At 34.8% G+C, this 21,769-nt stretch overlaps 1 protein-coding gene across 1 annotated transcript; it reads right to left on the bottom strand.

Annotated features, from left to right (window-relative positions):
* Nucleotides 1-1,515: 1,515 nt before the first annotated feature.
* LOC149416382 (uncharacterized) lies at nucleotides 1,516-20,934 on the bottom strand. Its single transcript, XM_089641980.1, has 4 exons — nucleotides 20,781-20,934; nucleotides 4,723-4,875; nucleotides 3,655-4,413; nucleotides 1,516-1,526 (listed from the first exon to the last, which is right to left on the bottom strand). The coding sequence occupies exons 1-4, from the start codon at nucleotides 20,932-20,934 to the stop codon at nucleotides 1,516-1,518; spliced, it is 1,077 nt and encodes a 358-aa protein (XP_089498106.1).
* Between the last annotated feature and the right edge of the window lie 835 nt (nucleotides 20,935-21,769).

Genomic DNA, 21,769 nt, shown 5'->3' with positions numbered 1-21,769 from the left:
CAACGACAAGACATTTTGGCGTGTTTTGACGGCTACTAATGCTATACTCGCTATACTGATCACTGACTAATGCAGCCAGTGACAATAGACCATCGATAAACTCTATAAATCTGCCATAGACACATGATGAGGGACGCTACTCGCCCGAAAAAATAGAACAGAATGGATTGACTTGACTAAATCGCTGACTAAACTACTCTACTAAATTTATGGTGTTCGCACGTGTCCAGTTACTAAATTACTCGCTACTTGACTAAACTACTCGACCAATGCGAACGGGCCTTAAGAGATGTACACAAGGAACAATCACAAAGGTATTAAAAGTGTGTGGGACTACTTTATTTCCCGCCGCATTCGGCAATACTAACGCGAATTTAGTATTTCCAGTTTTAGCGTTCGATTCAACCGCCAGTACTACCATTCTTTCGGCCACCATCACACAGTGGGCTGAAAATCGCCTTTCATAGACATAGAGACTTGAATTTTCAAGGGTATTTTTTTTGGCTAGAAATGGATTCTGCTGATCATTACTATGCTATAAAATTTCGCATGAAGCAATTGCGTGTACAAATGAAGGAGTTATCATTTTTTTAAAGATAAATTTGTATGGCACTGACATTAAAAATGAAGCTATCTCTGGAATCATAAGGTTGGCCATTATATCCTTACACACAGATATACTACTATTTATTTGTATTTTTTGACATGCTTCGTATTGTGGCGCAACTTGCAATATTTTTTTTTTTAAATCCTCAAAGTTGAAAAAAAAAATTTATATTGATGATTTATTTTAATGCTTAAATGCTTTACATATGAGTATGCTTTGTCTAGTTTACAATATTTTATTTTCACTTCAAGCCTACTTATATGTAAAGCATTTAAGCATTAAAATGAATTATCAACATTAAAATGAAGAATATGTGAAGAACAAAAAATCAGAGCGGAACTTACAAAGCTGACCGATGCACTGGAGCGTAACGGTTACCAAGCAAGTCAGACAAGGGAAATCATAAGAGCAAAATCTGCACCAAACGAAGACAGAATTGAACAAGAGTCTAAAGGCTGTGCCTTCCTGCCTTATGTGCACAATGTGACAGACAGAAATGCCAGGCTATTGAGAAAGGAAAGTATCAAGACTGTCTTCGGAACTACGACAAAGATACAAGACTTACTGAGGTCTGCAAGGACTAAGTTTCCTCTGGAAACAGATGGAGTGTATAAACTCAGCTGTTCCGGATGTGACAAGGTCTATGTAGGCGAGACAGAGCGGACTATTTTCAAATGGATTTCAGAACACTTCAGAGCTTGTAAACTCGGCCACCCTAACAAATCAGTTGCCGAGCATTTGATTGAAACCGGGCATTACTTTGGATTTGTTCTTGAAGTCCTGGGGAGACCCAAAACTTATAGAGCACGGCTGATTACGGAGGCCATTGAAATTCACAAAAATCCCGTAAATAGTAATAAAGACGATGAAGCTAAGCTTGGTAGTTCTTATTATCCGGTAATTGACGGCTACACCAGAGCTAAACGCAGAAACCACTTTAAAAATTAGACGTTAATATTAGCTCAGAGGGTTGGAGCTGGCAACACGGTATCACATTCTCACATAAGCTCACATTTCACCACTACCTCATATAACACATTTGCCATGATGATGGACACTGCAATGCTGTCCGAAACGTTGGCATAATAAGGAGTTAGCGCAACACGGCATAATATAAAAATAAATTACAATAACGAGATACACGGACACGGGACGAGAAATTCTAAGCAAATTAGATTGCCAACAAGAAAAAAAACAAGCACCCAAAAATCTCTGATGTACCAGGCCGTTCAACTCTATAACAAAATCCCGAACGAAATTGATGTGATAGAAAATATTAATAAGTTCAAAAATGAATTAAGAAAATATGTCTATCTCAATTATTAATGTTTCTTTTTTTTGTGACTTTATTGAAATATTTAAAGAAAAATTATGTTTGCCAAACAATTTACATGTTTATATGTTTATAAAACTATTAGCACACACGAAGATGTGAGCTAACTTAAGATTAATAAAAAAAAAAAATAAAAAAAAAAATATATATATATATATATATATATATATATATATGTATATATGTACGTATACGTACAAAGAAATACATATAATATCCGTATACATATATAACATATACTTCCGTAAGAAATTCTCTACATGTTAGTGAAAATCCTATCAAACTTCGATGGATAGCTTAGAAGAAATAAGCGAACAAATAAAAAACCACGGATGTTATACTATAACGAGAAACCAAAATATATTCACGATTACGAATTCACTAAAAGTATATCGGGAAACATCCTGTAATCCAGTTTTAGGGCAACTAATGGAAAATACCCTTGATTATCCCAATCTTTAAAAAATAATTTCTCAAACGATTTACATAGGTATATATCTATATTACCGATTCCGTATTGGGAAAATTTGGTTACAGTCAAATTATATTCTACTAAAGATATTTGACGTTTTCAAAGTGTGTTAAAGTAGTAGATAGTCATGATAAAACTTGATTACGTTCTTCATACCATCGTTTGCTGAGAATTTAAATAATTTGGGAATAAAGCTATCCGTCCGATCTCTACTGGATGTTTATAAAATGTCAAATATTTTGTTTTACTGATATTAAGTGTGGTGAGTCAAGATGTGGTTCTTCAGATACTGCTTTCGAGAACATAAATATTTGCAATAGGAACATGAAAAAGGTTTTTCTCCAGCGTGAGTCAGCATGTGGCTCGTCAGACTGCTCTTTTGAGAAAATGAAGCGTTGCACAAAGAACACGAAAAAGGTTTTTGAGCACTGTGAGTTCGCATGTGTACCGTCAAACTTCCCTTTAAAGTACACGAATAGTTGCACTCTGAGCATTTAAAGGTTTTTCTCCAGTGTGAACCAGCATGTGGCTGGTCAGACTTCTCTTTTGAGGAAATGAATAGTTGCCTAAGGAACATGAATAAGGTTTTTCTCCACTGTGAGATCGCATGTCTACCGCCAAGTTTCACTTTATAGTACATGAATAATTGCACAAAGAACATGAAAAAGGTTTTTCGAAACTGTGATTCAGCATAAGTCTCTTTATTAGCCTGCCACTTTCAGAAAATGCATAATTACACACGGAACATAAAAAATGGTTTTTCTCCACTGTGTGTTCGCATGTGTACCGTCAAGTTTCCCTTTGTAGTACACGAATAGTTGCACTCAGAACATGAAAAAGGTTTTTCTCCAGTGTGAGTCAGCATGTGGCTCGTCAGAGCATTCTTTTGAGAAAATGAAGCGTTGCACAAAGAACACGAAAAAGGTTTTTCTCCTCTGTGAGTTCGCATGTGTACCGTTAAACTTCTCTTTAAAGTACACGAATAGTTGCACTCTAAGCATTTAAAAGGTTTTTCTCCAGTATGAATCAGCATGTGGTTCGTCAGGCTGCTCTTTTGACTACATGAATAGCTGCACTCGGAACATGAAAAAGGTTTTTCTCCCCTGTGAATTCGCATGTGTACCGTCAAGTTTCCCTTTATAGTACACGAATAGTTGCACTCGGAACATGAAAAAGGTTTTTCTCCAGTGTGAGTCAGCATGTGGCTCGTCAGAATGCTCTTTTGAGAAAATGAAGCGTTGCACAAAGAACACGAAAAAGGTTTTTCTCCTCTGTGAGTTCGCATGTGTACCGTTAAACTTCTCTTTAAAGTACACGAATAGTTGCACTCTAAGCATTTAAAAGGTTTTTCTCCAGTGTGAATCAGCATGTGGTTCGTCAGGCTGCTTTTTTGACTACATGAATAGCTGCACTCGGAACATGAAAAAGGTTTTTCTCCCCTGTGAATTCGCATGTGTACCGTCAAGTTTCCCTTTATAGTACACGAATAGTTGCACTCGGAACATGAAAAAGGTTTTTCTCCAGTGTGAGTCAGCATGTGGCTCGTCAGAATGCTCTTTTGAGAAAATGAAGCGTTGCACAAAGAACACGAAAAAGGTTTTTCTCCTCTGTGAGTTCGCATGTGTACCGTTAACCTTCCCTTTAAAGTACACGAGTAGTTGCACTCTGAGCATTTAAAAGGTTTTTCTCCAGTGTGAATCAGCATGTGATTCGTCAGGCTGCTCTTTTGAGTACATGAATAGTTGCACTCGGAACATGAAAAAGGTTTTTCTCCACTGTGAATTCGCATGTGTACCGTCAAGTTTCTCTTTATAGTAGACGAATAGTTGCACTCGGAACATGAAAAAGGTTTTTCTCCAGTGTGAGTCAGCATGTGGCTCGTCAGAATGCACTTTTGAGAAAATGAAGCGTTGCACAAAGAACACGAAAAAGGTTTTTCTCCTCTGTGAGTTCGCATGTGTACCGTTAACCTTCCCTTTAAAGTACACGAGTAGTTGCACTCTGAGCATTTAAAAGGTTTTTCTCCAGTGTGAATCAGCATGTGATTCGTCAGGCTGCTCTTTTGAGTACATGAATAGCTGCACTCGGAACATGAAAAAGGTTTTTCTCCACTGTGAATTCGCATGTGTACCGTCAAGTTTCTCTTTATAGTAGACGAATAGTTGCACTCGGAACATGAAAAAGGTTTTTCTCCAGTGTGAGTCAGCATGTGGCTCGTCAGACTGCTCTTTTGAGAAAATGAAGCACTGCACAAACAACACGAAAAAGTTTTTTCTCCACTTTGAGTCTGTGGTTTTACATCGGTTTTACCTGGTGTATGGGTAATTCTTTCAAAGTTTTCTAAGCAGTCCTTTTTAACATCTGGCAGGTATATGTCGATTTCCATGTAAGGAAATCTCTCTTCATCTTCTTCTCGGGGTCCTAGTTCTGCCTTGATGGTATCACTCTCCACATTAAAGCTGCCTAGGAAAATAATAAGTATGTTGAACATCGAATTAAAATATAAGGTTTTTTTTAAGATTGAAGGTAGCATCGATTAACAATGTACAAGCGTGAATTTGGATAAGAGAATTTAAAGTAAATTTAAGAAATATGAATGACCCAAGATGTCTGCTACAGGAACCGATGCTTCAAGAAGGGAAAACCGGTTGCTTTTGAGCACCTTCCGCCTAGTTAATCCCACTTTTAACTTTCTTGAGATACGCTCAGTATCGCCTGGTTTAACACACATAAAAAACGGATAAAATATAACTCTAAATATATTCAAAATCTTTATAGATATATTCCTATGAATACAATTCTCAAATGAAACGTGGCCGTGTTAAGTGACCACATCTGAAAAGCCAGTTGCTTCTCAGGTTCCACTTCTCTACCTCCTTCCATCCATTCTACCATCAGCATCACAAATACTCTCCACATGGTGGGGAGCAGTATTGACTTTAGTGCGGAAATCACAAAAACAATTCATCAAGTTGAAAGCGTGATGTAGTTTGGCTGTTTCCGGCAAGGACACATTTTATATGAAAATGCCAAATATATGTATGTACGGTAAGAGAGGACGTTGTGAACAAGCATATGTCCTGCCTGCATGACGATTCAAAACGAACTGGGATTGCGAAAATCATTTTTTTTACATATGCTATGCAACTAACTGGCAGTCCGAGAAGTCTGCGCACTATTCCAACATTCCATCTTTACATCTGGGACGTCAAAATCCATTTCCGTATAAGGTATTTCCCCTCCGCCTTCTTTTTGGGGCCCTGGTTCCGTCTTTATGGAAACTGTATCCGGATTTTGTAGATCCATGGCACTGCTGTGGAAGAATTTGATAATTAGTACAAGCCCAATGAAATAAACCTGAAAAATAACATAGTTTTAACGGAACTATTATTTGAATGTGTTCAGAATATTCTGTCAAAACAATGAAATCGTATGCAAAACGCATATTTGGAAATAAGGATATAAGAACTGTGACTATGTTGACCTTGAAGTCAACATTTGAAATCGGTTGAGAAAATTGTCGACAATCTTCGGATAACTCATTATATACTATATCCATACCTAAAGTTAAACCAGCAAACATTTCATTGCGTCCGCCATTATATTTTTATCAGAATATTGGTTATCGATATTTGAAATTTTTGTAAAATGGTAGACGTCTAATTGATAGTTTAAAGTTCTTCAAAAAAACTCCATTGGACTTCCTAAAATAGGTTTCGATTGGCGTAAGTTAAGATAAGTTGCGTTAGAGACAGCGCAATTGTAAATTTGAGTATTCCATAGCACAAATTAAAGGACAGTGGTCGCTCAGTTTGATTTGAAATAACGGGCGCTACCAAAATTAATAACGAATATAAGCATCAGTACTTACCAACAACAATCACAAGAATGGGATTATAAATTTATCTGCGTGGGCTGAATAGCTTAAGGAACATAATGTATATCGATGTAAAGAGCTTTAAAACAGGATGAAATCACTAGCAGTAAAGGAAGCATACGTCAAAAAAATATATTTATGCATAGACAACAATAATGAAGTCATAGACATTATTCTACTCAATCTATCATTATATTTATTTATTTTGCTAAAGTCGCATATAAAGAAATGATTTCGAAAACAATGAAAATTTAAAAGTAAAAAACAAAACAGCGAAAATGACAAAAAAATTGACCCTCTTGCTCCACATTAGAATGGCCCCAAAACAAGCGTGCGGGCACGCGACATTTCAAGGCCCGTTTATAATAGGAATTAGCGGTATGAATAGGACGGTGCCGTAATCCGTATTATTTTAGATTGTCGTTTATAATAAATTGGAATTGTAATAGAATATAATACGCCAAAAGAAGTGACAATGCCGCTGTAGCTTGTATATGTCAACTGTAAACCTAAAGTATATTCTTCTTCCATCTTATAAAAGTCATATTATTTTATATAAATAAATATTGAAACGATAGATTCATCAGACATTGTTGCACGTGGAACGTTTGTGTCAATTCTGGGGCAAGCACACCTCCAATAGGGAAAATGCTCTTCTAAAGCAACTAGAACCTTTGACCTAACGATTTTTCATCTACTTCCGTATGAGTAAAGCGAAATATCATAGTATTACAATGGTGTGAATACATAATGCATTAATTTTGCCTTTTATTTTTAGTAAGGAACATGGCATCTTCGTGAAAAAGAGTCTGTAGTGCTCGGATGACATAATGTTCAGGTTTGTTGACCTCTACCAAAGCGATGCGATTTTTTCAACAACAAAAAAATATATGAAAAATGGAATCAATTTTTTTTTCGAAATGGGTGTTGCGAGATTGACTTCGGTAGACATAACCATGTACAAAAAGGATTTGAAAATAGTAATGCAATACAAAAGAGTGAAAATTTGATTATGAATCTCCCACTCTTAAACAATTTACTCAAGATATTTACTATTTCGGAACAGACTTTGTCTAGTGAGGCGGGTAAAAGAAAAGAAAACAATGTAAACAACCATGAAATTAAATAAACACCCGGGTTTCCGGCACTGAAACTGAAAAAAAATGTTATTTCTTATTTAGTTTTTTATAAAAACCTTTTTGACGGGGATATAATTTCCGAAATAAGCTGCACTATTAAGCAAAATTCAAAAATAAACACTCGTTTTCAGTAAAATAACCTACTCAAATAATTTTTTTTTTATTTATTTCCTGAGATATTGTAAAAGATGCTTTAAAAGACCTATTTTTTCCTTTTCAGCGTTCAAAATTTAACGACTTTTGACAGATTGACAGCATTTTATTTTGTTTTATCGTGGATAAATTTTGAAGGATAGAAAGCACACTCATATTTTATAAAAACCCAAACAAAGAACCTCTTAACCCATTTTGTACATGTTCTGAGCTTATTTCCATAAGAAGTTAAGTAGAAATCAAAGTTTTTTATAAGACACAACCTTCTGTCTTATGGAAACGTTTTGATATTTTCTGCTTCCCAAAATTTTTATTTAAAAAAAACTATATATTGGGCTAATGAAATAACAGAATATGCTGAGTGCGATTATATTGTGTATGGAAGTACTTTTTTTAATCATGGACCTTAAAAACCTGTAATGGTTCTTCCACACCAACGCCAACCTTCCAACGCCGATCGTGTGGTGGCCACCTAGAGAAACTGCTGCCAACTCTCCAACTCCGAACGTTTGAACGAATCCGAGTCCGACAATATTAAATCGTTACTCCACTCTGCCATTATGTGTTAACGGATTGGCACGAAAAAGATAATACATAAACGTCACTTATACGCAAGTGTCACTTTTGATTGCCTGCCGTTCGCAGAGATGTGTAGACAGCTCGGACGGCCGGTTCGTGCGGGTTGGCCATAGAGTTGGCCGTAGCGATCGCCTCGAAGGCGATCCCAGGCCAACTCAAACACCAACCTTCCAACCCGAACTTCCAACGCACGAACTACCCCTCCACACGATCGTCCAAACGTTTGAAGTTGGAAGATTGGCTTCGGTGTGGACCAAGCATAATAGTCCAGTCAGCCTGTGTTTTTATATGTAACTAAATAGTATAAAGCTAATTTTTTCCCCATCGACTACTATCATCTAGACAAGTGTTTAGCAAAAAGTCCCCGCCCCTACCCCTCTTGCCTCCCCCCCTGTGCCACCCCAAACATGAAAAGTGTAAGGGTTTCGTAAATCGCGTCTATCTCAATTACTAAACAACAAATCGGATTGCAATTTTTTTTATTCTCTTTGCTGTAACGTTTTCTACAAAAAAAGTTCAGTTAACTTTCGTCGTAACTTTTACCGTTTGTTTGTAATTCGTATGATAAGGTAAAAATTTGTATATTTTTTGGCACATAATTTTACATTTTGTCACAGAACTTTTCAGGCCGACATTTTATGAAAAAATATTTCCTACAAAAGTTGTAGCCCCTATTATTACCTTTAAAATGATATAAAATAGTACTTACTTTGTTGGAGATCCAGCGAGATTATCATGGCGGGTTCGGTCGAGGTGGGGCCGGCCGGCGCGGCGTTGCAATGCAGATATTGTTGTATAGTGATAGTGTTTTTTATCTTCAAGGTACACTATTGCATTTTCCATAAATAAAACTAATCGAGTCTCGGTGAAACCTAAATTCCCCACTTTGTAAATTTGTTTCAAATAATAATAAATCCTTGTATACAGCGAAAATAGGTATTTTAAATAGTTTTTGGTTTGAAAATGCATGTAATATTTTTTAAAGATGTTATTTTAGAACAAAATAATTGCGGTATCTTAATTTCATCATATCCTAAAATTCCATGAGAGGTTCTTCATTTTCCTCGACTTCAACCAAAGTTACATTGCTGCATGATCCACCACAGCTCCCGCACATTTCTGTGCAATCAAGTGATGCTTTAAAGCAGCTACAATTATTTTTGCAAGCCTTTTTGCAGTTGCAGGAAACTAAGTTTATAACTTCTTCAGGTGCCGGTGGTTTTTTTGAGTGCACTGGGTACAGCATGTTGTCTGTTAAAATCCATCCCCAGTCCGTAGCGCTGATTTCCTTATCTCCAATCCATTTTTGAATCTGATAGTATGTTCGATAGGCGTGTTGTTCAGCAGCATCAGATGTTGGAGGGAGGGACGCCATTTTAAATTTGGATTTTAATGACATTTTTGCAACAGCTTTAAGGTACATTGAATATCTACTGTCATTCAGACTTGCAGACCTTGTGCATCCATATAGTTTCAAGACAAAAGCCTCTCCTACCTCTTTGAGAATATTTTTGTCTGCCTGTTTTTCATAAAACTGTAAAACTTTTGTGCGGAGATCATTTGATGAACTTAGCAATTTGTACGCGTTAATTTTGCCTTTGCCGAATAAATAAGATGTGGTATCACATCCTGTGATAGCATGGTGCCAACTGCAACACGCTACGGTTGTGTCCGCCGCGCTATTCGCAATGCCACCATGTTATTGTTACCGCGCGTGTAGGTAGTGCAGTGAGTGAAGCGGATACCAAATAAAGTGGGCCTCCAACTACAAACTATGCCGCTATTTAAGGGGCCGAATACCGATGGGTCTCCCGGCCAAGGGGAATCGATACATGTGATCAACGAATGCCCGCTCCATTATTTCCCCGGCGGGATTGATGAGGTTCACATGGCGGCGCCTGAGGCCCGAGACTGGCTAGCAGACCTAGGACTCTAATTTATTTTATAAAAAGGAAACATATTTTATTTTTAAAATTATTCCAGACCTTCCAGTGTCCCTGCACTCATGATTTTTAGTGTTGCATAATAACATTTATAGTAACTCTCATAAAAACATACCAGAAATGTGTTTGCCTGTAATAATGAAAAAAAAACTTGGCTTTTTAGTATTTAAATAATTAACGTATGGTAATAAAACATTGTCACGGTTTTTATCTTATACATAAATTTAAAGCATTTTTTTATAATATATTTATTTATTAAAATAAAAAAATTACGCTTGTAAAATAAACCCTACCTTTTATCATTCAAAATAATTTACGTGCATGTTTAATGAAAAACCATTTTACCAAATAAATCAATATATTTAAAAAAGGCATTATATCGTTTATACGACAAAATATTATGAGTATAGGTATTTTTATGTAAATTAATTTTTGTCCTATTTAATAAAATGCCATTTTTAATTGCTGTGACTCAGTCTGTTTGTGCAGATAGAAAAATAATAGCGCATATTTCCTTTATATCCAACAAAGACATTATACACAGTTGCTGTTTCAGAGTGCAAAAAAATTTACCTGTTAAAGCTATTCTATGGAAAAAAATCCTAATTCAGTATATATTTACCCCGCAGCATAAAGAGAAATTAGAACATCAATACAGCACTAAATTCGGGTTAACAGTTCCGAAATTTTATAATAAATACGGGCAGAGAACGTTTAAATACAACATACCGAAGATATTTAATTTATTACCTGACACTATAAAGCAATGGTCTATGAATAAGGTTAAATATATGGTGAAAAATTGGTTATCGGAAAAAGATTTGTTATTTTAATATGAATGAAAAATGTTGAATCTGTAGATTTAAGATGTAAATTATAACTTCTAAAATGTAGGTATATGTAACTTAACTTTAAACACCTGTTGACAAGCCAATTCAATTGGCTTAGCAGGACTTGTTTGTTGATTAACTATTCATTCAATAAAAATAAAATAAAAACAAATGGCGCTGTTTTACTTTATTTCAAAAATGCCTATTCATCCAACAGATTAAAAAAGCATATTTTTTCCTCTCACAGGTGACATCTATGTACATAATATAGGTTTATAGAAACACACGCTTAATTGAATGCGTTGTGTCAAAATTTCAAAGCAATCGGTGTAGAACTCTCGGAGATTTAAGAATTCGAATAAACGAACATTAACATTTTCATTAATATAGATAATAAAAATCCAGTTGCTTTTGTTTACATAATTTCTTATCATATAAATAAATTATATACAAAATAAATAAATAAAATATATTTATACATAAAAGGTATTTCTACGATAATTTATTTCAGCCATTTTGAAATATGATTATAATACATATACGTAACTTATTTTACATAATAAAAAGCCAGGTTCATTTCTTTTTATACGGTAAAATGATTCATAACATGTGGGTTTTTTATTTACATAATTTGAGAGTGTGTCCGATTAGAGCAGCTATAGGCAGACTGATGGAACCTAAGCGCAAGCCGTATACTAAGTTTAGTGGTCGCGCTTTCGGAGCATCTGGGCCGAAGGCTTGGAATAAACTCCCTCCGGAACTAAGATCCATAACAAGTCCAACAGAATTCAGGTCTAAACTAAAAACTTACCTTTTTAAGCTACCATACCATTAAATTAAATATTCCATTCCTGAGAGAAAGTCCAATTATATCAAATTTTCCAATTATGTCCTAAATCCTGTATCTAAATTTCGCTAATAAACATTTAATGGTAATTAAGTGTTAATCTCAAGTGACCTACCAGGTAAGTATGTGGTGTATATTATCTCCATATATAGTTAGTAATAATATAGATCAATGAAATTTTTGATGTATTTTTACAGCGCCCTTGAGGGGATTTTGCAAGAAAAAGGCGCTTTACAAATCATCCGAATATAATAATAAATATTAGAGATTTGTTGGCCAATTTGACAATCAATTATTTTATTAAATTTATATTTTTGCATCTTCTCGTATGTGAATCACGTTTTCTTTTGTTATGTTGATATACATACCCGCGAATTTCACATGGTTATTCTTCTAAAATGTAATTATTAATTTTCGCATTAATTAATATTAACGTAAAATAAAAATAAAACAGTACTATATTTCAAAATCTTAAAGGCTAAAAGTTGTTTTGTTTACTGTCATTATGTTGAATGAAATGTTTGTGTTTTTTTTCGAAATGCGTAATAAAAACAATAGTTGTAGTTAAAACTTTACCAACTCCCCGTGTATTTTCGAGTATAGCTTCCTGATTATGCAAGAAAGGAAAATCACAGATATTTTTAAACGCAATTTGATAGTGACAGGTGACAACTGAAGTGTTCTAATTCATTCTACGGTTAAACAAGCTTAGAAATTTGTGAAATCGTAAACTTTAGTTGCGCTGTGAGAGAGATAACTCGGCTACTGACCGGTCAAACATGTTCAAGCAACATCGCATTTCCGAAAGTCGGTCTCTCACCAAGGAAAAACTGAGAGCATCAGACATAATTCAATATTTATATATTTAATCATGACTAGCATAGCTTTCTCTTCATGGATAAGCTGTGATAATACCTACTCTCGTGAGAAGTCGCTTGATATACCTAGGGCGAAACAGATAGCTGCAGGGACAATTGTAACTTTTAATTTTTAAATAAATGTCTGTTATATACATTACCTCTTCGGTCGTGTTCTTCTCCACTCTGCATTCTCACCAGTCACTAAAGTTAGAAAGAGGGTGATATATTTAATTATAAAGAGATGTAAGTTATTTGTGCATTTGGGTTTTAATTCGGTTTAGCCAAGTTTTAACACATACTCTTAATTATACTTAGATCTACTTATTTCTAAATCTCAACTAGTTGTCATTTGGTTCGGGTTGCTTCTACATTGTTCACATCGTCATTGTCAATTTAACACATGATATTAATAATAAATAAAAAATAATAATTATATTTGAATGATTTATGCAGCGCCGTTTTTGTGCAAAACTACTTCAAGGGCAATATTGTTCACCGTGTTGTTATTGAGTTCTCTGCGTGGCCTTAGTAAGGCCGAAGTTCAGTTCAGCAGCTCAGGGCCTCCTAGCCGAGACTCCAGCAAAATCTCCAACCAGCGCCAGCGCCTTTGTACTTTGCACTTTGGCTATTGGCCGTGTCAGGCCACCGCACTTCTTCGGTTCATGCCCAGCTTTACGTCGCCGAACGGAGAAACATATCTCGAACTCAACTGAAAATTCTTCATCCACCGCCCAGCATCATGCCGCCGGGCAGGGAACGCGTACTTAACTAACTAACTAACTAACCATCACGCCGTTTCCCCGCAGGGGTAGGCAGAGAGGACGGACCGCCAAACAACTCGGTCTTGCACACACTTCGTGCCTCATTCACATTCATACATCGTCTCATCGAACGCGTACTTGGTTTAAAAATCACTTTGACGCGATTGATTTGTTACAATATCTGTAATCTGAAATGTTGGTATTGAAGTGTAAAGAATTTGTCGTAGTTGCTTTGGTAAGAACATCATATAAAAGTTATCAAAATTTACCAGTCATACCAATACTTCTTGGTTTGACGACCCGTTTTCCCATTCACAAGTTTTTAATCACTTGTGACTATAACATGTCCAAAATTGAATGGAATAATCTACAAATGTCAACTAACAGAGACCGACGTTCACTCGCCTTACTTTACTTCTCTTATCTTTTGCTCAATTTAACCAGTTACCCAACAAATATGGATTCATTTTGGACCTCGTTCTCTGTAACACCCTAGCTTATATATCGCTTGGCGATTAAACATTTTTTTTAATTTTTTAATTTTTATTTATTCTTTAATATATTTGTTATACAATGGTACAGTATATTGTCCTCCACGCTAGGAGTTCACCTGTGTTGTGGAGGACTTTTTCAATTGTAAAGTTATATAATTCTAAAACAATACAGTGGAGTTGGTTACACAGAGAAACATTAAAAATTAAAATATAAAATCGATTTTTCCATAGTTATAACAATAGTTTTTCCATAGTTATTCCAAAAAAAGTGAAATATAAAAAAATTAAATATTAAATCGATTGTAGCCCGTTCCATATGTGTTTTTTGTATTCTGTAAGATTAGATGTTTTATATTGTGTTGGAAGTGAATTGTAAAGTTTTATAGCCTGGAATCTGTAGTGTTTTTGTCCAAAGGATGTGTTGGTTTTTGGTATTAGTAGTTGGTGTGCATGTCTTGTTCTGGTATTGCGAGAAGTTTGTGAAGTTTTAAATGTGTTTAGGTTCTTGTAAAGGAAAGTAAGTATTTGTTTAGAATATAATTTTTGAATCTTCAACACTGGGAATTTTTTAAATATGGTTGAAGTGGGTGTTATTAGTATTACTTTTATTAAGGTTTTCTGAGCTTTATACAGTGTGTCTATGTATTTTTTTACTGGCATAGCCCCAGGCAATAATGCCGTATTCCATTATAGATTGTGCTATTGCGAGGTATATATTCTTAATATCAAATATGTTTAGTATATTTCTCACGTTTTTGAAAAAGTAAATCAACTTGTTTATCTTTACTTTAACCGACTCAATATGTCTGTCCCATTTTAAATAACGGTCGAAGTATATACCAAGATATTTGATATTTTCGGTTTGTGTGATTGGTGGACAATTGCATGGGGTGCTCGCTGAGTGACAGGAATGTATTTTAAGGTAGATGTTTTTGGAGGGTTGGCCTCCGTGAGATAAGAAGTGCTGATTTTATTGTTTTTAGTGTCATCGGTGATATTTTGTCGTTACCCTGAGAGTTTGTATTTTTTAGTTCGTTTATAAGTTTTAGTGTTTGTATTTGGGTAATGTATGGAATTTTAAAGGAAGAAACACTAGTGTGTGTATAGTGGGTTGAGAATTCTGGGATATCGTCATTTGTAGTGATTCTGTTTGCTAATACCTTGCCGACGTTAGCGAAATAGTTATTCACAAAATTACATACTTTTAGTGGTTGTTCTGATGTCTTAATAATCTCGTTATCTATTTTGATCTCGGTTATGGAATCGCTTTTCTTTGAAGATGTGTGGGATATTTCTTTTAGAATTTGCCAAATTTTTTTGGGGTCCTTGTTGCATTTATCTAATTTATTTTTATAATATATTTCTTTCGATATACGTGCAAGTCGTGTGCATAAGTTTCGATATCGTTTATAGAAATTTATGAGAAAGATGTCATATGGGTTAGATTTGCATTGTTTGTTGAGTTTGTCTCTTTTACTGAAACTTGTTATGAGTCCTTTTGATATCCACGGTTTTAGAAGTTTATGTTTAGTAGGAGAACTTTTTTCGGACGTGATGGTATTTTTTTTAAATTCGTCTTGAATACATTCTATAAAAAGTGACCATGCTTCATTAATTTTACTATTTTCTACGAGTTCTTCCCATTTTTTATTAAGTAGTATGTCATTTAGTTTTAAAATATCAGTTGTATTGTGGGTTTTTGTGGTTTTGGAGTGTATTTCTTGTGAATTGTTTGTTGTGTTTATTTTCAGGATAAGTGTATAGTGATCTGTAATTGTCGAGTGATGGATTGTGGATTTGTATGATCTTTTTGTTTTTAACATAATGTGGTCAATACAAGTTTGGGTGGGTAATAGGTTATTTTGTTTAAAGTTGACTCTTGTGGGTTCATTTATGGTGCTAAAGAGTCCATGGAACAACAAAAGGTTTAAGTAATCTTCACTTTGTGGATGTTTTTTATTTTCTAAAATGTTTATATTCATATCTCCTATTGAGCAGATATTTTTTTGTTTTTTCTTTTTGAGAAGTTGACTGTCTAGGGACCTCAGAAAGGGAAATATGTTTTTTATAGAAGGTGATCGATACATAGCTAAAATACATATGTCATTATTTATGATTATTTCAAAGCCGTTTGCGTCTGTGATATATTCTAGCTCCGTTATAGTTGAATGAAGATGTTTTTTGCAGTAAATTACAATACCGTCATTTTGATTTTTAATATTTTTTGAGTGAGTGACCGTGTAATTAGGTAATTGTATTGGTGTGAAGATTTTATCAAGCCAACATTCTGTGAAGATTATCACGTCAAATTCTGTCTCCAATTGTTGAAGTACGACAGTGAAATTGGCAAAATTTTTTGAGATACTGCGTATGTTTTGGTGTAATATTTTTAATTGTTTAGCCATGGTAAGATTAAAAATTATCGGATGGGTGTGTACGATTATGGGATAGTAATTCAGATCATCTTTATTATATCGTCGGAGTGTTTAATGTAAATAATTGTATCTTTTTCGGCTTTCCGCGCCATAACCTTTCCATCTTTGGTCCATACAAATGCATATCCCTTTGTGATGGCTTGTTGTTTTGTTTTCCATAGTAGTTCCTTTAGATATGGTGACAGGATTTCACTGATATAGATTTTTGAGTTTAGCCCTGGGGATGTTTTGTATTTGACTTCTCTTTTCTTAGAGAGCAAAAGCTCACGTAATTTAGGAGTATTGAATCTAATTTTGATTTTCGGATGGTCCCTTTGTTTTGTTGACGTTGACGCTGCAGACGGTCCCCCTGGCTGAGCCTTGGCAGTAGTTGGATGTAGTCTGACGGCCTGTAGAATGTCTTCCGGAAGGATCAGAATGTCCGCTGTTTTGGCTATTGACCTCACTATTTCAAATATAGATTCATCCGCTTTAAGAGGTACTCCGGATATTTCTAACGAGTCTGCCAGCATTCTATGGTCGCTTTCGTCAGCCCGTAATTCCAGATTCTTTAGTAGAATACTTTTTTCGATTAATGTTTTTTTTAATGTTTCGATTTCTATCATCATTGTTTTTTCCGAGAGAATGGATTGGTCTATTTTTCCAATTAATTCATCATATTTATTACAAAGAAATTCTATGGTTTTTTTGTCTTTCTGCGGCTTCAAGGTTCATTTTTTTGAATAGTTCTTTTTTTAATTCATCTATTTTTGTGTCGCAGATTTTAACGAGCGAAAGAAATCGACGGGTCAATCGTGAGCAGCGGATGTTAATGCAGCGTTAAAATCGTTTTTTTATAATTGAACTTATCTAGGAGTAAAACTATTTAAATTAAAAATTTAAAAACTAAGTTATTTCTTCAAAACCATAAGAATGACCGCAGTAAAAAAGACTTTTAAAAATCTACACAGCCCTTTGCCAATCGCTCTTAAAATACGGAATTTGCAGATGGGGCAGTGCAAATGACAAAATCTTAATGACAACTTATTAAAACGAAAAAGCCACTATAAAAATTATTCTGGAAGTACCCGTAAGAACAAGCATTAGCTTCGCATTCAATGGTACTAAATTGTATAAAATAATAACACTCTCATTCAATAGAAGGAAATCATTATGTAAATAGACGAGATAAAAGATTAACAGTTGCACTCAGAACACGAAAAAGATTTTTAACCGCTTTGTTTTAGCATGTGTCTCATCAGGTGCCACATTCATTTTCACATTTTTCTTTCGACATTTTCAACATGAATAATTGCACTCTGAACATAAAAAAGGTTTTTCTCCAGAGTGAGTCAGCATGTGTCTCGTCAGGTGCCACATTCAATAACATGAATAGTTGTCCTCGGAACAAGAAAAAGGTTTTTCTCTTGTGAGTCAGCATGTGGATCGTGAGACGGTCCTTTGGAGAAAATAAATTTTTGAAAAAAGAACACGAAAAAGGTTTTTGTCCACTGTGAATCAGCTTGTGTTTCTTGAAATATAATTTTTGGGAAAATGAATAGTTCCACTCGGAAAATTAAAAAAGGTTTTCTATCCTGTGTGAGTCAGCATGTGGCTCGTCAGACTGTCCATCCGAGAAAATGATTTGTTGCACAAAGAACATGTAAAGGGTTTTTCTCCACTATGATTAAGTATGTGTCTCTTCAGACTGTCTCTTCGAGAATATGAATAGTTGCACTCGGAACATGAAAAAGTTTTTTCTCCACTATGCGTGCGCATATGTTTAGTCAGGTTTCCTTTTTGAGCACATGAATAGTTGCACTCGGAACATGAAAAAGGTTTTTCTCCAGTATGAGTCAGCATATGACTCGTCAAATTGCTCTTTTGAGAAAATGAATTGTTGCACCAAGAACATGAAAAAGGTTTTTTTCCACTATGAGTGCGCTTATGTGTAGTCAGGTTTCCTTTGTGAGAACATGAATAGTTGCACTCAGAACATGAAAAAGGTTTTTCTCCAGTGTGAGTCAGCATGTGACTCGTCAAATTGCTCTTTCGAGAAAATGAATTGTTGCACTCGGAACACGAATAAGGATTTTCTCCAGTGTGAGTCAGCATATGACTCGTCATACTGCTCTTTTGAGAACATGAATAGTTGCACTTGGAACATGAAAAAGGTTTTTCTCCACTATGAGTGCGCATATGTTTAGTCAGGTTTCCTTTTTCAGAACATGAATAGTTGCACTCAGAACATGAAAAAGGTTTTTTTCCACTATGAGTGCGCATAATATGTTTAGTCAGGTTTCCTTTTAGAGAACATGAATAGTTGCACTCGGAACATGAAAAAGGATTTTCTCCAGTGTGAGTCAGCATATGACTCGTCAAATTGCTCTTTTGAGAAAATGAATTGTTGCACCAAGAACATGAAAAAGGTTTTTCTTCACTATGAGTGCGTATATTTTTAGTCAGGTTTCCTTTTTTAAAACATGAATAGTTGCACAAAGAACATGAAAAAGGTTTTTTTCCAGTGTTAGTCAGCATATGGCTCGTCATTCTGCTCTTTTGAGAAAATGAATTAGTGCACCAAGAACGTGAAAAAGGATTTTCGCCACTATGAGTGCGCATATGTTCAGTCAGCTGGCCTTTTCGAGAACATAAATAGTTGCACTCAGAACATGAATAAGGTTTTTCTCCAGTGTGAGTCAGCATATGACTCGTCAAATAGCTCTTTCGAGAAAATGAATTGTTGCACCAAGAACATGAAAAAGGTTTTTCTCCAGTATGAGTCAGCATATGTCTCGTCAAATTGCTTTTTTCAGAAAATGAATTGGTGCAGAAAGAACATGAAAAAGGTTTTTCTTTAGTGTGAATCAGCGTGTGTTTCTTCAAACTTCCTTTTTGAGAACTTGAATAGTTGCACTCGGAACACCTAAAAGGTTTTTCTGGAGTATGAGTAGGGATGTGGTTCGTCAGACTACTATTTTGAGAAAATGAATAGTTGCACTTGGAACATGAAAATGGATTTTCTCCAGTATGAGTGCATATGTGACGTTCCAAATTTGACATACCATGATAGGAGTGGTTACAATGGGTACAAGAAAATGGTTTTTTCACAGGATGCGTCTTCAGATCTGTAGAAAAATAATACGGATAATGATGGTTTAGAAAGGTCTTAGTTTGGGTTAATTTTCATTATCTTGACAAAGAAGCCATTGGCTTTGAAACAATTATTAGATTATTATTAATTAAAAGTGGTGTATACAAAGTGTTTCATGTAAGGCCTTACAAGTTAAATTACCCGCAGTTAGTAAGATAAGCACATTAAATTCTAAAAAACATATAATACGACTAATAGTTAAATCATACACGGAAAGCCGGTTTTACCTGATGTCTGGTTAAATATTTCGATGCGTGGTAAGCATTCCTTTTGTATATTCGACTGATCAATGTTAATTACCATACAAGGAAATCCCCCTTCGTCTTCTTTTCGGGGTCCAAGTTCCGCCTTGATAGTAACTGTCTCCATATTAATGCTACCTTGAAAAATAAAACGACAATATGTACGTTGAACTGTGATATAAAACAAAACCCTACCCAATTCAAACACGAGAGATAATATCACAATTGAGTTGAAGTTTCGATAAAAAAATATTATTTCTTCGCAAACAGTATCGAAATATCTTAATATGTAATTTATTGTTATGTGTTTTTTTATCTATTAATTTTTTTTTCAAATAAGTAAAAATTTTTATTAAATAACTGTAATCTAAAATATTTACGAAAGATACCACTGATTTAACATGTATAAGCGGAAATTTGGATAAGATTGGATCCAAGATGTCCGCTTCAGGGACCGATCCATAAACGAAAAACCCATCTCCCGAGCACTTTTAGTATGGGGTTTGGTTATTTTTAGTCTATGGAATGATGTTTTCTTCAATCCGCATTATTCATGTTTTTTAAATCAATACGTGTGACTTATATCATATCCGTATAACATGAGATGAAAACTTGAGAAATCAAGAACTTATAGTAAGCAATTTAAAATAAATATAAAGTTCGGTAATGAGCTAGTTTTAGGCAGACGCTACAACAGACAACAACCAAATATACTTATGTACGGCAAGAGAGGATGTAATGAATATGCATATGTCGTGTTTCCACGACATTTAAAAATGGACATGAATTCCGAACATCCGAATTCAACATCCAACCAGTTTTACAGACTTAATATTCCCTCCCTAAAGACGAGTTATTCTCATTTGGTTACATTACGGAACATTAATTTACATTACGGAACATCTATTTACCCTTATGCGGATAGTTTCAAATAACAAATTGTTATACACCGTTATTGGAAAGTTGGTATTTTTTGCTATGACCTTGTTATTACTTTGTAATTTCTTATTTTTACCTTCTGTCTAGTTAACACTGAGATTATCTAATAAACCAAAAAAGTATAAATAAAACTAACTGGCTGTACGAGTACTATCCGCATATTCCAAACATTCTTTCTTCACATCTTGGAGGTCGAAATCTATATCCATATACGGCATTTCACCTCCGCCTTCCTCCTGGGGACCTGGTTCCGTCTTGATGGAAACAGTTTCTAGATTAAGTAGATCCATGGCACTGCTTTGTGGTAGCGATTGGTGATTTGTTCAAGCTCAAACAAATATTCCTGAAACATCACAAAGTTGATACGGAACTCTTATTCGAATGAACTTTGAATATTTGTTGTCGCTTGGGATAACATTGAATTCTTATACATAACTTATAATTATTGGGAATAAGTATATTATTGTGGCAGTATCTCGACATTTTCAAACGGTCGTGAAAATCGTCATATATCGCAGATAACTCAATTCATACAATATCTATCTCCAAAGATAATATCCGGTAATACATTTTATTGGATCCGTCACTCCGCTTTTAACAGAAAATCGGAAATCCATATTTTTATAATTTTTGTACTGTAATGAATGCAATTTAAAAATCGTAACCCACCAATATTATTCTGCGACGTATTTACAAATACTGAATGTGGCAATGTTATTTGTCTTCCGTACACGACAACTGATTTATTCAATACGCGATATGACAATGGTTTATGTCAACTATAAATATACCACTCTCAAGATTGATATCTTCGGTCTTTTTGTATGTAACGGAATTATACAGTACTTAACCACAGATATACAAGCAGTACCTACCGTGCGGAGCAGAGCAGTAGACAAGGTAGAAGAAACTCAAGGCCATTTAAAAAAGATGCGACCATAGACAACATGATTGCTCTCAGCCTACTCTATTCATTCACTAGCCTAAAAAACTATTATAAAAATAAAAATGTCGAATTTTTTTCCGAGGGCAAGATTCATCTGACTAAGAAAATGAACTTTAACAGTTTATTATAGATTTTACAACAGTGCAAATTTAATACAAATATATAATTTAATAGTTATA

This window comes from Hesperophylax consimilis, chromosome 17 (genome assembly GCF_061612785.1).
Source record: "Hesperophylax consimilis isolate HC1 chromosome 17, BYU_Hcon_1.0, whole genome shotgun sequence".
Lineage (NCBI taxonomy): Eukaryota > Metazoa > Arthropoda > Insecta > Trichoptera > Limnephilidae > Hesperophylax > Hesperophylax consimilis.
Note: the sequence above shows the minus strand (reverse complement) of the source record. Positions and strands in the feature narration are given on the sequence as shown.

Excerpts from the sequence above, each read along its gene's own strand:
- LOC149416382 (XM_089641980.1), bottom strand. The coding sequence starts at position 20,934 with ATGGATCTACTTAATCTAGAAACTGTTTCCATCAAGACGGAACCAGGT. Across the intron at positions 4,876-20,780 it reads GGATAGTACTCGTACAGCCA|GCAGCTTTAATGTGGAGAGT; the intron begins GTTAGTTTTATT and ends TTATTTTCCTAG. Across the intron at positions 4,414-4,722 it reads AAGAATTACCCATACACCAG|AGTGCAACTACTCGTGTACT; the intron begins GTAAAACCGATG and ends TTAAATGCTCAG.